This window comes from Pholcus phalangioides, unplaced genomic scaffold (assembly GCF_987345545.1).
Source record: "Pholcus phalangioides strain wild (caught in Gottingen) unplaced genomic scaffold, Ppha-v1.0 ptg000003l_1, whole genome shotgun sequence".
NCBI classification, from domain to species: Eukaryota; Metazoa; Arthropoda; class Arachnida; order Araneae; family Pholcidae; genus Pholcus; species Pholcus phalangioides.
This window is the reverse complement of record NW_028301596.1, coordinates 26,047,096-26,065,738: the sequence shown is the minus strand read 5'-3', so window position 1 is coordinate 26,065,738 and position 18,643 is coordinate 26,047,096. Positions and strand designations below refer to the sequence as shown.

At 37.1% G+C, this 18,643-nt stretch overlaps 1 protein-coding gene across 3 annotated transcripts in view; it reads right to left on the bottom strand.

The window, feature by feature from the left end:
* The window catches only part of LOC149088343 (2-oxoadipate dehydrogenase complex component E1), an 846,788-nt gene that overhangs the window by 134,190 nt on the left and 693,955 nt on the right, over positions 1-18,643 (bottom strand). For all 3 annotated transcript variants that reach the window (XM_089247246.1, XM_089247241.1, XM_089247249.1), the window contains one exon: positions 4,398-4,498. In XM_089247246.1, the coding sequence (XP_089103372.1) occupies positions 4,398-4,498 (101 nt within the window). The remainder of the gene's footprint in view (positions 1-4,397; positions 4,499-18,643) is intronic.

Genomic DNA, 18,643 nt, shown 5'->3' with positions numbered 1-18,643 from the left:
ATACCACGGTGAAAGCCTGCCTGCTCTCTGCGGGAAGGGTTTCCAAACGAAAGATCGGTTAGCAATTGTACCTAGAAATTGAAAAAAAAAAAAAAAAAGACTCGCTTCAGTCAACCGCCCCTGTGCCATTAGTGGGGTTCAAACCGGGATGAATCCATCATGATGGCAATGGTTATCACATACTACTAGATTGCAGGCGCACAAGCAGAGGGTGGCCTAAGTCCAAAAAGGTTTAGGAACCACTGCTTCAAACGGATTAGTGTGTGCTAGAAATTGTCGCATGTGTTCGTAATCTATTTAAGTATCTCTGAGACGTGTTTGTAATGCCACTGCTGATCTTTCCAATCGAAGTGAAAGTGGCAGGTGTATGAATCGATTGAAATATTTTTCATGTTTTATTATCTACTTGCTTCCTTTGGAGATACTATTTAAAGGGGAAATCTGCTCGAAGTTGAAAAGGAACATTGTGCATAGTATATGTATATTTATTTCTAGTGAAATAAATGTGTTTTATAACAAATCAGAGAAGAATGAAAATATATGAGTGATAAATGGTACAGACTAGAGCAGGGATTCTCAAACTTTTTCCATTTTCCCCTTTACTTTAATCAATGCTTACCCGCGGCTCCCCAGAGCAGTTTAACAAAGAATCTCTTTGAAAAACCTTTGGTATGCTCAGCGGTGCTCCCGACAAACATTGGTGACCCAAAGTTTGAGAACCCTCTGGACTAATAATAATAAGTTCTTGGTTTTTTACCCTCGTAATTTGACCAGAGGGCCTTCGGGTATAAGTGCTGGTAAACCTCACAACTCCATAGTTCGTATTAAAAAGTATTGTAAGCCCTCGGATAAGCACTAATTTAAAAACACTAGATAATTTTTCAAGAGTAACGTGGACAACATTTCGTGGACACTTTGTTTTTCTGAAATACTATATGTATGTATCTTCAGTTACTTTTAAACTTTCCTCGTAATACTTGGACAATTTCAGGCCCGGTCCAGGTGCCTTAAGTGCAAAAGGGACTTCATGAAGATGAGATCCAGTTAAAATTTTCGAGAATGAACTGTTAGGCAGGAATTTCTGAACAGGTAGAGGGCCTGAGAAAAGTCCCTTTGATGCTCGTAAGACGACCCTGCGTAGACCACCTATGTGTTGTTGTGGGAAATAAAGAAACAAATAACGCCCGGAATTCTGCTCTAAAAAGTGATGAGTATATATAGGGCATTTATATTATTTCGAAAATATTCAACAGATTCTCAAAGTATGTGTGCTCATGGCTCATCGCCACCAGTTTTTGAGGGATGTCTCAACGCGTTGGTGTATTGATGAGTGCTCATTCAGTTTTTTCTAGTGGGTTTTTTTTACATTAGGCCAAGGGGTTCTCAAACTGTGCACCGCGACACCCTGTTGTGTCTCCAATCTTCATTAGGGGCACCACGGAGCTATGACCCTGACAAAGGTTTTTCGAAAATGTTTTTTGTTAAACAGCTCTAGGGAGCTGGCGGAGCTAGCGGATACGCATTGAATGGGGGAAAGGGGCACCTCGGTTGGAAAAAGTTCGAGAACGCCCTGCATCAAGGTATTCTGGGCAGTCACGGATAAATGATGACAAAGTCGGGGGGGGGGGGGGGGACACGGGTGCCAAATTTTAAGGAACACTGGATCAATTGGAAGGGAGATATACATGCATGAGGTAACAAACACACCGGCACACTGTTGTACTATATGCATATAAAAGACAATGTTTCTGAAAAAGTCATATTTCAACATAAAATTATGCATTATCACCATATATATAATATAGCACAATATACTATCGTACAAATATAGAAGACTACAATTTCCTCTCCAATTCTCTACATATATGAGAGCGCTATCGCTCCAAGATTATAGGTTTTTTATTTACCCATCTTTAAGAAAACCTCTTCCAGAACCCCCTTTTGTGCCCCAAAATCTTGGGTTTTTTAGGGTTCAAAATAGCTGTTTTCCATCTTTTCCTAGTCTTTGACACTGCCCTATATACAAGCTAGTAGCTCTTGCCAAGACACCAGCAGATAACGTGGCATTTCTAGGCACTATGAATCTAGCTAATTCCCCATACACAAAGTGGTATTTCTAGGAGCTCAAACTCTACCTAAGGCACCCAAAGAAAAAGTGGTACTTCTTGGAGCTTGAATCCTATCCATTACTTCATAGGTTCAGTGGTCTGTCCACAATAGGTTCCCATGCCTAATTTCTTCAAAAGACGCCTTGGTCAATGCTCTTGGTGGCTTTTCTGAACAGAATGAGCATTTCGTGAACGCCATATCCTCATACCTATGAAAGGTATTACTAGGAGCTCTACAGAGACGACCAATAGTAAGAGAAAAAGTTACAGCTAGAAGCGGGCAAGATTCTGCCCCTTGATAAAGATGAGGGAACAGAGGCTGATCAGAACATGCTTCCAGATGAAGAGCTTGAGAGCAATTGTCAAAAATGGTAATGAAAACCCCCACTTTCTTTTTTTCTCTTCTTCTCTTAAGGATTAGTAAAACCCAATCACTGTGAAACTACAAGAGCCGCAAATATAAATGTAGATTTTTTTTCCCCTTACGTTGAAAACGTACATTAAAAAATGAAAAAGTCAATATTTTTTTCAAGTTTTTTTAAAGATCGAAAAGTCATTTAGAAAAATAGGCGCCAATGTAGGCAAAATTTCTATTGGGGGAGCGATCGTTCCCTCTGCTCCCCCCCGGCTACGCCACTGCCTACTGTACACTAGGCACTAATAATGCTAGACAAACAAGCCTGCTGTTTGGTTTCACCAATAAAAAATCTTACATAGCTCCCACATTCAGGTGCAAAACATGTGGCAGTAAAATGGTTGTAGACCACAGTTGTGGACCATCAGGGAAAGAAAAGAAAATCATTCATTTGCTTTAAATTTATACAGAAGATATTAATGAAAGAGCTAAAGTTTTCTGAAATGAAAAATCAAAAGAGCTTATTTATGTGGACTGATTCATTAGTAAACATAAAAAAATGTACCTAACTTAATGAAATTTGTTAATTTCTCAGTGTTAATGGGTTTCTTTGCAACTTTTCTCTACCAGTAGAATACTTAGTAATAAATGTAACAAAATCTAGTTATACTGAGCAATTGAATATCCTGGATGTTATGCTGAAACTGATATTTGGAAAGAAACATGATTTGTCTCCTCGGGGAATTGAACCCAAGTCCCCTTGCATACCAGGCAAGTGCGCTAACTAATAACATAGGCATAACATCCAGAAAATTCAATTTCTCAGTATATAAGGAATTGAAAGGTATCTCTGGTGTATTGGTTAGCGCACTTGCACAGTATGCCATGGGGTCGGGTTTGATTCCTGGAGGAGACAAATCACGTTTCTTTCCAAATATCAGTTTCGGCATAACATCCGGAAAATTCAATTTTTCAATATATTTATATCTGTCCGAAAAAAATACCAACTCTTCATACAAAACACCAACTGGGGCAAAAATTGCTGAAGTTAAGGGAGGCTGTTATGACTCCACTCACAGTTTCATGCTACTAATGCGTGTTATAAGGAATTAAATGTGTCTCTGGTGGCTGGTCTCTCGCCATTGGCTGGCTCACTTGCTGGTATGCAAGGGGACCTGGGTTCTATTACCGGAGGAGACAAAGCATGTTTTTTTCCAAATATCAGTTTCAGCATAACATCCAGAAAATTCAATTTCTCAGTATATTTCAGGCCAAGAAAAATACCATCACTTCATAAAATCTGATTTTACTAGTAAATTAAACTTTTTGTTATTGAATCTATGGTTTGAACATGTTTTTAGAAATCAATTATTTGTTTCATTCAAAAGAGTACCTATAAATGATGAGGGATCGGAATTATTCGAGAGGGACCCACTTTCATTCAAGAAAACCCCAGATTTTACCAATAATATTGGTCCAGGGACCCAGGTAAATTGAAGTTGCACAGCATCTCTAAGTCAATTCTCATACAAAAATGGTCAGATTATTCAACGTCACATCTTATCATTCATCAACAACCACATGAAAACGCAACCTTTGAAATCAAAAGTTTTTTTAAATTTTTGAGACAACTATTTTTCACACTTTTGAATTTAAAAATTCATATCTTATTTTCCTTAACAATGACTGAAGTTTAAAATAGGTTGTCACATAGCATTCTGATCACATGAAAAAAAAAATGAAATCAAACTTTGAAACATGGTGCAGTTAAAAATCTATAGTGTCTAAACTTTTGAGACAGCCATAAACTGTTGCTGATAAACTAAAAAACTACGAAAAAAGTGATTTCTGGAATTCAGAAACCCTAGGTCTAAGTATAGGCCTAGTAAAATACATGGCAAAATTCATTTATACATCGATATGAATAGACTCACTTGCAAAAAACGTTCAATGCGACAAGAAGAGTGCTCTGGTCCACCCCCATCATATCCATGAGGTAATAGAATCACAATTCCACTTTGAATGAGCCATTTTGCTAGATAAAAACAAATTTGAAAAAAAAACTAAAGGAAAATGCAATAAATTAAATTAACATTTGCTTCATTATATTGCATTGGCAAAAATTTTTTGGCCCAAAATAGTTTTTGTTACCAAGTGTGATTTCTGCCATTTTGCTTTGACTCGAGTGAATATTATATGACAGTGGTTCTCAACCTTTTTTTTGTCCATGGCCCCCTTTCAACCATTTCTCATTCCTGTGGCCCCCTTGCGAACATGAATAATTTTCTACTCCCCCTTCCTTTCTCCCCCACCCCCGTTTTCCTATTAGAAGATAGTTATTCAAAAATTGTCTGAAGTATATATATTTTTGAATTTAATTTGATTAATTTTTAATTTATGAAAATAACAAAAAAACAAAATAAACATAATAGAATACAGTAAAAATAGAATAAATCCCTCGGGGTCACAAAGGGTCTGTATCATCGTAATGTTACTTTTTGTGAAGTTCATTGTTTTGTGTTTTCTCAGTTTGATTTGTATGTTTTATGTGTTGTGTCAGTCCAATTAAAAAAATATATATTTTTAATCAATGTAAACTCTGCGCTTGAAGACGGCACAATGTCATCAAATTACTCTTACTGGATGAAATTTTTATTATTTCCAAATTAGTTTTTTTCTGTGTAAAAGATTATGGTTTCATTGAGAAATGTCAGTTGTAGCTTCAAAAATATGCATTCTCATGATGATAAAAATCGCAAAAAGTGGTAGCAAGCAGTTTTATTAATTTTATTCTCTTCGTGCGGATAAAAGTAGTAATGAGGGAGTAGCCACACAAAGGAATCACAGTTGAAAAGTTCAACCTTCCACATCGTTTTCAACAATAATACATGTATCAAGGATATAGGTTCATGTTGTGGCCCTACTATGAATTTAAAAAAAAAACGAAAATGCGTGTGAAAAGTTTTTTAAATATTTGTTTGAACCATTCATTGAAGAGAAATCATGTACGCAGTGACGAAACTGTTCATGTGAACATAATAATGATTCATTATCAGGATTTAGAGCCCATCGGAAAATATAAATAATCACATTTTCAAATACGAAAATTATCAGTTTGTTGACTTCAATTTCGATACGGTGAAAATCTGGTATTTCATTGGATGACAAGCTACCTTCAAGTGGCTTTTTGGTTCATAATGTGACCGCTCTCTCGCAGGCGAATGAAGCAATGTGCGTGTTGGCTTAAACACAACACAATATTTCACATAACAGTCAGTACTATATTTAACATACAGGGCACATAGGTAACAAGGCATATGGCATTTTACTGGTGAACCATTGGTCCTAGAAGCATACTTCCAGTTGGAAAAAGTACCCGAATAATGTGTAGTACTCACAGATATTTGATTCATGTTGCCAGGGGTTACAGAGTTATTAAAATAAAAATGTTAACTTTTTATGTGGACACCCTGTGCCCCAAAACTCAATTGGAAAGTTGTTTTGCCTGGTCTCCGACAAAAAAATTCAACGTGTCTAAATTCAAATTTTCACTGAGATATTCCAAGAAAGTTGGAAAAAAACAGCATTAAATGAGAGGAAACCATTCTACCCGCATTAATTTTCTTCAAGTTTTTGAATTCGCATATCTCGGTGAATATTGCACATAGAAACGTGAAATTATTTCAGTTGGCATCGGGAAAGACAGAGCAACAACTTCTTAATTGGGTTCTTTGGCACACGGGGACGGTATAAAGAGTTGTTTTTATTTTATTTTATAGCTAAACAACCCCTTACAACATGAATGACATATCTGAGTTGGACACGTGATTTGGATACTTTTTCTAGTTGGGTATGTCTCTAAGATTAATGGCTCACCAGTAAAGTGTCATACGCCCTGTTACACATGCAGACTCCAAATACACGTGAAAAAATAGCCTGAGACGAAATACAGTCAACTCTCATTGTAACGAATACCATTACACGGGAAAAATATCGTTTTAACGAAAACTTTTCTAATCCCTCGGATAGGTTTACATAGGAACAATATAAAAATCTGGAATTCCTCTGTAAAGAAATTTCGTTATTGCGAAGTGATTTCTCGGGTCGCTTGAAGTTCCGGTCTAATGGGGTTTGACCAAAGTGTATTAATAAAGGGTCTTTAATACGCTTGTGTGTCGTAACACAATGTGATGTCGTGAATTTTTACTGTGTTAAATTTTGTTGTCTGTGTTAAATAAAGTCTACGCTGCCGCCCCGGTGCCGCACCCCTCGCTTAAGCCATCCCTGTCCCAATACATTATCACACAGCAATGTAGTTTTAAAAATTTTTAAATTTCGTGGGTATTTTTCCCCCATATATGATTTGATCTCTTGGAGTTCGTTATAACTGAATTCGACTTCATTTCTTTTCAGCAGAGGCAATGTATTGGCACCCCGTTTCAAAATTCATAAAAAATACCCCAGAGCAATCATTCTCTATTCGATTTTTATAAATATATTCCCCATCAGACCACTCAGTGCTGGCTGAAGATAGCTTTGTGCTAAACTAAATGGCTATGCATCTGTAATTGCATGAAAACGATGGGTTTTTTACAAGCTTTCACTTTCCACCCGTCTACTTCTTGGATTACATTTACTACCAGCACTCAAAAGAATGTCAATGAATGGTTAACAACTCTTTGTCTGTTTTCTTTATGGCATCCCTCTTTGAATGAAAAGTCTGAACACACACAATTTACAGTTATTCCATTTTGCTTAAACCACTTCTATAGTTTGTGTCAGGGCCTACTATCACCCCCAAGTTGTAAAACCACCGAGATTACATGAACCACTTTTTTTATTTCCTTCTTCCTCATATTAATGTTACTTGAATGGGGAAAAATTACGAAAAAGATATTCTATGCATTTTGTTTGAAATTAAATTTATTTAGTCACTGACTAAAAAAATTTAATGTCACAAATTTCTTCGTGGCCCCCGTATCAGTAGCCGTGGCTCCCCTTTTGCCATATTTTCATCTGTGGCCCCCCTGGAATATCCTAGGGCCCCTGGTTGAGAACCACTGTTATAGGATACTGAAATAGTGCTGCGATTTTTTTAAATTAATTTTTTTTAAATAAAATTTTGAGAATTTTTTTCTATTATGCTATGATTTTATGATTTTGTTGTCTAAAGGAGGTACCCCATACTTTTTACAATTTTTTGAGTGAAAGCCCTGGAGATGCAAAAATGAAACGTCAACGCCGATGAAAATTGTGAAAAAAAAATTCCAATTTCCTGGCACATTTTCTCCATATTTTGGTCTTGGGAGACAAATAATATACAATGACTACAAAGCAGAAGAAAAAGTCTTTGAAAAATCATATAGGTAGAAGTTAGTACTTCTCGTAATCCATAAACATTAAGATTGAAAATATACAGAATATAAGAGATATAAGAATTATTCAGGAGACTGGGAGATAGAGTAGAAATCTGGGAGACTTGGCAGCTATGTCATATCATACATTGCTGCTGGCAGAAGTCGGAAGATGCGGCGTCAAAATGAAACGTCATACAATTTATAATTAAAATATGATAAACATGAATATAATCAGTCAACATATATTTTTTCCCATCTTATACCCCAAAAAATGTTCTCCTGTATCCCCGGTCGCGAACCATTGCACTAAATGGAAAAACGAAAATACTGTGTATCCACAAGCCTGAAGTTAATTAATTAATTTTTTTTTTTCGCTGACAAAGTTTCAAATTATTAAATCACTTTTAACATTATTGAATAACTTTCTTTCAAATGAGCCTGGAAAATACTGTGGGCTAATTGAAACATATATATAACTTTTACGTGGCAAACATCACCGGGTATCAGCTAGTCACCTATATTCAACAGATGCCTCTAGCGAAACAGAAACTAATTCTGACTGAAGCGCATAATTATCAAAACAGATACTTGAAATGGATGCTTATACAGTGATTATTTCAATGAATCAGCTCAATGGAAATTTTAATTCACAAAGTGAATTGGAAAAAAAAAAAAAGAACCATTTTGAAATTTTAACAACCATTTTAAATTAAGAAATACACTGAAGAGCCAAAAAGACTGGTACACCTGCCTAATATCGTGTAGGGCCCCTGCGAGCACGCAGAAGTGCTGCAACACGACGTGGCATGGACTCGACTAATGTCTGAAGTAGTGCTGGAGGTAATTGACACCATGAATCCTGCAGGGCTGTCCATAAATCCGTAGGAGTAAGAGGGGGTGGAGATCTCTTCTGAACAGCATGTTGCAAGGCATCCCAGATATGTTCAATAATGTTCATGTCTGGGGATTTTGGAGTCAGAAGAGTGTTCCTGGAGCCACTGGAGTCATATCTAGACGTATCAGGGGTCCCATATCACGCCAACTGCACACGCCCCATACCATCACAGAGCCTCCATCAGCTTGAACAGTCCCCTGTTGACATGTAGGGTCCATTTTTTGCTACTGTTATTTTTTTTATTGAGCAGCTACAACAAACTAAAAATTAAAAATGCTTGAATAGAAAATATGGGGATGTTATTTGCATATGCTATAACGTGTATATATATACACACACACTAAAGAGCCAAAAAAACTGGTACACCTGCCTAATATCGTGTAGGGCCCCTGCGAGCACGCAGAAGTGCTGCAACACGACGTGGCATGGACTCGACTAATGTCTGAAGTAGTGCTGGAGGTAATTGACACCATGATTCCTGCACGGCTGTCCATAAATCCGTAGGAGTAAGAGGGGGTGAAGATCTCTTCTGAACAGCACGTTGCAAGGCATCCCAGATATGTTCAATAGTGCTCATGCCTGGGGATTTAGGTGGCCAGCGGAAGTGTCTAAAGTCAGAAGAGTGTTCCTGGAGATACTTTGTAGCAATTCTGGACGTGTGGGGTGTCGCATTGTCCTGCTGAAATTGTCCAAGTCTGTCGGAATGCACAATGGACATGAATGGGTGCAGGTGATCAGACAGGATGCTTACGTACCTGCCACCTGTCAGAGTCATATCTAGACGTATCAGGGGTCCCATATCACGCCAACTGCACACGCCCCATACCATCACAGAGCCTCCACCAGCTTGAACAGTCAACCTCCACCTGGTGACATGTAGGGTCCATGGATTCATGAGGTTGTCTCCATACCCGTACACGTCCATCAGCTCGAAGCTATTGGAACCGAGACTCGTCAGACCAGGCAACGTGTTTCCCGTCCTCAACAGTATCATGTTGTCGGGCCCAGGCGAGGCGTAAAGCTTTGTGTCATGCAGTCATCAAGGGTACAAGAGTGGGCCATCGGCTCCGAAAGCCCATATCGAAGTTTCGTTGAATGGTTGGCACGCTGACACTTGTTGATGGTCCAGCATTGAAATCTGAAGCAATTTGCGGAAGGGTTGCACGTCTGTCACGTTTAATGATTCTCATCAGTCGTCTTTGGTCCCATTCTTGCATGATCTTTTTCCGGCCGCAGCAATGCCGTAGATTTAATTTTTTACCGGATTCCCGATATTCACGGTACACTCCTGAAATGGTTGTACGTGAAAATCCAAATTTCATCGCTACCTCGGAGATGCTATGTCCCATCTCTCGTGCGCCGACTTAATCTCACTAAGCTCACTTAAATCTCGATAACCTGCCATTGTTGCATTATATAGGCATTGCCGACCGCAGCGCCGTACTCTGATTGGTTCCATATCTCTTTATTTGCATACGCATGCCTGTACCAGTTTTTTTGGCTCTTCAGTTTATGATCCTAGTAAAAACATTTTTCCTTGCATGACACATCAACTCATTTTTTAATCGCTGTTTCAACTGCTAACCAAATTACACAAAATTTTTATAAAGAAACTAATTAATAATATAAATTAATAAAAACATTAAAGTTTATTTTATAAAATTTTATATATTTACTCGATATTCAAATCTATTCTTCGTTGAGCAGGGGCAAGATCGGCCTTTTGGGGGAGGGGAGTCACAAAAAACTGACAGAAATTTCTTGTTACCAATCTTCAAAAAAAACCATTTAAATTAACAGAAAATCATTGAGACAGCATATAAAGGTTATTTTCTTTTTGAAATACTAACTTTTCTACGGAAAATTTTTTTTTGTTGGTTTTGGGGGATGGGAAATTGACTTTTTGTCCCCTCTACCTTTTTTTTTTTTTCAATCGCGCACAACTCAAGTCTATCGCCATAGGGAATTTACTACCTAGCGAGTTGTGCCGGAATTGTAAGGGTGTGTACCTAACAGTCTGAGCGCCGTCACTATGACCACTCGACCACCACAGCGGCCCCCTCTACCCTGCATACACCCAGTCTTTGTATACTTTTTTTTTTCAACTGGTCCAGTTGAAATTTTTTTTATAAAATGGCCTGGCCCTCACATCCTAGAGCAGGGCCCCTAGGCTGGGAACTTTTGCGCCCCCCCCCCCTCCGATCACACTTTGACTGGCCCCTTTTACGATGAATTTATAGCGTGAAAAAGAAAAAAAAATGGTGAAAATCGTCTCGGGCCCCAGGGCTGGAGCCTTGTCAGCCCATCCCTTGTGGGGGCCATGCCCAATGGCTATATAAATTGTTTTAGCAACAGAGGCTCCAGCAAGATTCAGGTAGTTTTTCCTTTCAATTTTTTTTTAAAGTTTGATATTTGCGAAAAAAATTTGAAATCTATGTAGGAGATAGCTCGAACACCCACAGCATCCCCGGCTCCAATGCCACTGTATATGATAGCCACTTCAGCAGCAAGATGATCATTCATATTTAGCACACAACAATTAAGGGTTTTGAATAGTTTTAAAATCTTGCTCATATCTTGTATCTTTTGGGTTACAACCAGGTCAATCATTCAAAGTACTCAGATAAGATAGTTCCCTATTTGGAACTAAGTAAACCCCCCCCCCCCCCCCCGTCACAACATAATTGACACTTTGAAAAAGAAAAGTCCAGCTTGCCATGAAACTATGTGTGAGTAGCGTTGTCTGAAAATAAACTCCAGTTCAAGGTGTTGCAAGATAAAAAAAAACTTCAACATTTTATTGTTTTAGGGAAACATTTTATTTTCCGGATATTATGCTAAGGTGAACTCAGAAAGAAAAGTCACCTTGTCTCTGCCGGGACTCTGACCCAGGCTCTCTTGCATACCGGGCAAGCATGCTACCATCCACACCACTGGAGACACGACCCTGCCTTCCTTATTTCACGCACTGCGGCGTGAGACACTGAAGTAAAGACATTAGTAGCCTCTCTTAAATTCAGGAATTGGCCCCCCCAGGTGGGACGGTTTAGAGAGGTAGATGGCTTTTTCTCAGCCCAAGATATCAAGGTCACATTTAATTTTCTGGATATTATGCTGAGGTGAACTCGGAAAGAAAAGTCACCTTGTCTCAGCCGGGATTTTATTGTTTTCTTTTAATTTTAAAAAATTTCAAGTTCATTTAAATACAACACCTCATAGGGATTAAAACTAAAGGGCTTAGGTCACATAAGCGGATATAAGATTCTTGAAGCAGAAGAGGGACTGAATAATACAATTTTTTAATGAATAGAGAGGGGGCAATCACCCTTATCATCCCCCCTTTGTATAACAATATTCACTTCGCAATACCCAATCCTCATCATAATGCTATGTAACTGTTTGAATTTGATTTCATTGAGTCAGCATGTATGTACAATGCTACGACGTCTCCGGTTTTTAAGATGACAATGGAATTGAGTCCTAAGAATCAGAGTTCACAACTACGAGAATGCCTACATTTTATGTGCATTGAATGCCTTAATTTTAAGGACCTTAAATGTTGTCTCTAGTTCACTTCATCCAAATATATTTACCCCTGTGGTTATCACTAATGTTGACCATGATCCTTCGTTAACAACAGCATCCAACTCATTTCATTGCACCAGTATTACTGTTATACAACATCCGGATTCAAATTTGCCGAATAACCACTCATTGAAAATAGTTCAAATCCAACGCCAGAAAAAAGCATTGAGACAACTTCCCCTATCATACTCTAAGGTAGCTTTCGTATCAGTTTCAACAAGATGTTTTGAGTTGCCCGTATCAACTGTAAATGTGGAAAATCACACTTTTGATTTCGCTGATGGTACAATCCGAAAGTCATCATAGCATATGAATGATATGGTAGAAGTTTAATGTATCCCAGAAGATTCAGAAGTAAACATTGCATGGTTTGCATTTTCAGGTTATCAGAATCCTTCGAAAAAATTTTGTGCTATACAATCAAGCTCTATTACCACTTTTAAATGAAAAGGTGCAATCACCTCTTGTTGGAGAATAAGATATCCTCCTTATAAGAATAAGATATGTCTATGGCAAATTGAATTGAATTCCAATGTCAATGTTTTGACTGAAGATCAGCCAATTTATGCTTTGGCAAAGCAACTTCAATGGATGTTTCCAAACCATTTCGGAGAAGATAAAGTATTTTTGATGATGGGAGGTCTCCATATTGAAATGGTTATAATGAGTATGATTGGATCATGGCTTTTTGGATCGGGTTGGGTTGATATCCTTGTAGATGCTGGCATAACGTCATCAAGTAAAGCCAAACCATTCCTGTCATATTTACATGTTAAACATACATGTTACACACATCAAGGAACCCTAGCTGCTCTTTACATATTGAGAAGTAACGCTTATTATGAATAAGAATCAGATTTGGGATTGGATGAATGGTGTTCTAAATGTGGAAACAAATCGACCAAGTTTTTGTACTGGTCAAACACGATGGAGCTGGAGATCTTGTTATTGAAACATTCAAAGCATACAAGAGGGAAATTTTAAAGTCATTCTTCGTAAGATATGTCCATGGATGTTCGCACTGGACCAAACAAACTATGCTCGCTGGTTGCCAGCTTTTGTCCAGGCCACAGGAGCTTGAAACTTGTCATCCTGACATTCATGGAACGTTCATGAAGAGCAAATTTTTAAGCAAGAAGAGTAACCCCGCACATTTTCATGCATGGCTGATGATTAGTTGCCAAACAAAATAATAAAAGAATCAAACAGGTTAGTGGAGCAATTGGTTTAATAAACACCTCTTTTCACCTCTTAGTTCACCTCTTTTCAAATGAATGTTTCTTGGACCAATTATAGCAGAAATGATATCTGATTTTGAGAACTTTTGTGATTCAACTGCAATTGATGATTCATCGACAGAAAAAGAAGAATATGATATGGAGGAGAGAGAGAGAGATGAGAATTTCGAACAGAAATAACACAAGAGTATTTCACAAAATGTTCCTCAAAGGTGTTTTAGGTATGCCAAGGTTTTCAAAACACATGGGTACCCTTTTGAAGAAGATATCTCAGACCTGGAGAAGGAAGCCAACAGATAGAAAGATCAAGATAAAGAGTTCATAAATGAGCAACTTCATACTGGGAAAACTTCTGTATATGCCGTCATTAAGAGATGCAGCCAACACCATTTATGAAAAAAAATAATCCAGTCAAAAGTAAATTGAATATGCATTTGAAAGAGTTAAGGGAAGATGCAAATTTATTTTGTAAGCTCTATATCGTTAATCAAATACAAGATTCTGATGTTATGGCATTTTTTGCGCATGAAAATCATCAGTATCCACCCTCCTTAAGTGAATTTGGGAAACTCCGGAAACCAGATAAGTCTGAAAAGATCAACTGTTTCGCTGGTAACAACAACTTGTCTATGACGGATAGCAGTACCGAAATCATTCAGCAACTTCCTGCAGGTTGATGATAATAAAAAAACTGTTGTTCCTCTTTTGGCTTTAGATATTAACTTGGAGATATAAAACATTACAAAACATTAAAATTGATCCCAAAGACTGCATATAATGAATATTTTAACACTTTAGCCATCATCTAGAACTTCATGTTGATTATAACAAAGATGCTCAACATAATTTGCCTGAAAAGATCATCAGTGATTTTGAGAGCAGTGCAGCTGTCTACAAAATTGTGAACCATACAATAAACAAGCTTTTTCTAACACAAAGGATTCTCAAATCCCAAACAGAAAAAGATCCTATACTAAGCAAAGCTATTCTATATACAGAATGTGGATGGCCACAGAATAACAAATTGGATTAGAACCTGTATCTATTTTATGAGAAACAACATGAACTATCTTATATATTTTGATATTAGATATATCTTATATATCTATCTTAAGATTTTGATATTGAACAATCGTATTGTCAAGGAGACGCTGCAAGTCAAAAATTATTGGTGTTGCTCAAAGTTTGTGAGACATTTCTCAGTACAGGTCATAACATATATTTCCTATTGATTAAGCATCCTTTTTTGAACTAGAGAGAGAGAATATGTCCAGTTTTTTTTAATCCACAATCTGTATTTGATTTCAGCAATGACGGGTAATTCAACATACTTTTGTGGAAAAATATTTTTGCCTCAGTAAAACATGGTAAATATATGGGTGTCTGCTTGAAGATGATCAAAACTTCAAAGTATTTTTTTTAATAAATTAAAATATCAACAGAAGTTGCAGTTAGCATTTATATGCATTTTTTTCTATTTTGGTTTGTTTTAAGTTATTTTTAAAGGTTAGCGATTCAAAATTTCTCTGGGAGAGATAGCCCGGTTAATCCCACAAAGTTCCCACATGTTCCTGAGCCTGCGTACAGTATATGTAGGCCTATCAATGTTGTACATACGATCAAATATATGAGTGTATACATATATATGAGCAGGCCTTGACAAATCAAAAAAAAAAATTAGGTGTCAACAAAGTATTATAGGTGCCAAGATTTTTTACCCCACAAAATTCATCCAAAAATGTGCATTCTGACTTGTTCAGGACCCCCTCAGACAAGTCAACATAATTTCCGATAATAACCAAGGGGTGGAATGAACCTGGGGTGGGGGGGGGGGAAGGTGAGTCTGGTACACTGGGCGCTGGACCAGAAGGGGCAACAAATTCACCCTTTAACTGTTAAATCTACATGCAAGGGGAGCCGAAATTCTGGTTGTGACAAAGTCCTTGTATGCAAGTTTCAGATTGTCGTTACAATGCAGATATTATATGAATCATCACCACACTTTCAAAACTGTGAACGATGTCTGCACGGAAAGACATCTAGGCCAAAACAGTTTGAAGACAATAAAAAAATCCATAGAAACGTCCAAAACATTTGCTGACAATCTTACAGCAAACTCTTACTCTGCAGAGCTGGATCTTGAATCTTACAAACCAGGCGGCTGCAAAAGGAGTCAACTGAAAGGGTCCAATTTTTGAGGGCAATAACTGAAGGGGAGGGGCAATATTTATCATCAAGATATTATTCGCTTACACGTCAAAAATTTCCAGCTCCTGCTGTTTCTCTGGCTTCTGTTTGTCAAATCTGGAAGGCCAAGAAATATCGAAGAAGTACTTTTAGTTTGCACAGAGGTCCTTTTTGTCAATTTCGGGCAGAACAGCTGGAATGGAGATAAAACTTGTTGGAAAATGGCTGATGTCACAGACACTAGAAAGTAGGGGCTGAGGCCATGTAAGCCCCCCACCCCCGTAAATTTTGTAAAGGGGCGGAGTCCCCCAATAATTTCTGAAAAGCAATACATTGATGCACCTTCTCTCTCCTTAATACGCGCTTGAGAGTCTCGTATATACGGGACAACCAGCACGCACGCACACACACACACCTATTTTTCAGCACTCCAATGTTTTTTTTTTTCATGTCGGCACCTCTGGCTGATGCATGGGGGAACAACATGCTTGTCTATTATTCTACATTTCCCCCCTCAAAATAAATTTCTGGCTACGGCGCTGACTTCAATACTGTAATACCTTCTTCTAATTACCAAATAACTCCCTTCTCGGTTGTTATTCTACACCTTACATTATTCTAAGGAATATTTAGTTTTCTTGGCACTCTTTTACCTCCAGTGAAGTTTTGAAATTTTCGTATCTCTGTAAATCTGTCTCCCGTGATAATCCATCCCTGGACAATTGAGGCTCTCTTGTATTTTGATTAAATTTCGTCACAAACGATGCATATACAGTACACCATAAGAACAATTTCACTAAAAAAAATCATTGTGTTAGCAATTACTATTACAGTACTATTGTAATAGCGAATCAACTTAAATGGACAGACGTCATAGCTCCTAAAGGCAGAGGGAAGTACGCAAGACTGAATTTTAAAGAGGGCATAAGGAATTTTTTTGAGAGAAATTTTGATTTACCAACCCTCAAAAAACATTTAAATCAACTAAAATTGGTTAAAATAGCATACAAAAATTATTATTTTTTTAAATATTTTAAGTCTGATAATATTGTTCAATTTTTCCACATTTTTTTTTAACGGCTTGGGGAAGCCCCCATTGCCAACCCAATTCCTGCGTATGCCTCTGCCCCAGGGAAATGTGATGTACAATCTGGGTACCACTGGTATTGCACATTTGGCAAATTCGATTATACATAGTTAAAAAGGAAATATGGTCAGCCTGCGGATGATCGCTAACACGAAGTTAGTCATAAAAAAAGGAAAGTTCTGATAACTTGTTTATATAAAAGTTAACTTACATGAGATGTGACCCACTTCTTAATAAATGCTGATATGAAATTTCTTTGAGAAAAAAATCCTAATTTTTTCTTACTGCTCTGCGTGAGAGCACTTCATGTTACAAATGATGCACGTTACTGGGCAGGGAAAAGTCCAAACAAAATAAAGGAACATGTTTTAAACAACAGCAGCAATTACAATAATATAGGTTTTTTTGCCATAGTCACCAAATATTTCCAAGGAAATAGGCAAAATAGGCAGGATATAAGAACAACAGTCACCAATCCCGTACTGATCAGTGGCACTCCCTTTACTTGCTTTCTAAAAAAAGGCATTGCAATACAATTTACAATGAACTCAATACAATATAATAGGTTCAAATATTCCTATGACGCCAACCTAGAGGAGGGTGTGTCGCCTAGTGTGCAAGAAAGATACTTGTCACCAATTCAGGTTTGAGTGCACGGACAGCAACTGCAAGGTCGTGGCGAGAGGGGAACTGGGATGTCCGGTTTCGCCCCCAACATATTAGAAAAAGGCAAAGAAAAATATCTGTTGTTCTGTCACTTAAAAACCCCTCCGAAAAAATTTCTGGCAAAGGCTCCTTCAAATTGAATACATTTGTTCAGAAAATCACTTGTTTAAGAATTGAAATGTAAAACTTCAGTTTCATAAAATTTCATCTATAAAACTTGAAAATTCAACCAATAAGTTATAATATCAGTTGGATTTTCTCGAATGCAGCCGATAACCTTATTGGCAAAATTGGTAAAAACCGTTTTTTTTGGTTCAAACCAGGTTTTTTTGGTTTAAACCGTTTTTTTTTGTTTTAAATAGTATTAACATTAAAAATAATAAAACTTCTGAAAAATCATTGAAACTTCTAATTAATTAAAATAAAATTTTATTAATAGTAATTAACACTATTTCCATACTCAGTAATTAATAAATATGTCTTACATTTTAACAAAAACCAACTTTTGCAATTTAATTATTCTTTGCTTAACTCAATGGATTAATGTGTTTGAAAATTCCTTTAATGTTATCATTAAATATATATATACAGTAAAACCTCGATAAGTCGTCACCTCAAGTTATCGAAAAATTTTGACGGCTTAAGCGGAGTGCCGTCAGTTTAAATGTGCATTATTGTAAAACTTTATAAAATTTAAATATACAGTTAAACCTCCGTTTTAGGGAATAAAATAAGGCACAAAACTATTTTAAGTCCTCTATTACTTGATCTGTCACCTTCAAATATGAATTAATTTACCTTTGAATAAGGGGACACTTCTATGGGTGTCCCTTATTGAGAGGTTACACTGCATAGCGTATTAAAGAATAACTTGGAGTGTACAACAGTAATAAATTTTTTTTCAGATCACAAAAAAAAAAATGTTTACCTTTTCGAATTTTACTTTTCTTGTATTTCTTGTATGTATACAGGTGCATTTATGGTTTTTTTCCAGTAATTTTATAATTTAGACTGAACAGAGCAGCTATTAAAACAAATGACTTTTTTCTCTAACACATTTAATGCTTTGAATTCTTCATCAGTTGTTCCTTGAACAGATGTAAGGTAATCTCGAACAGTCTCTAAATTCAAGAACTTTTGTTGTTTTTTTTAGGTGGCAAACAAA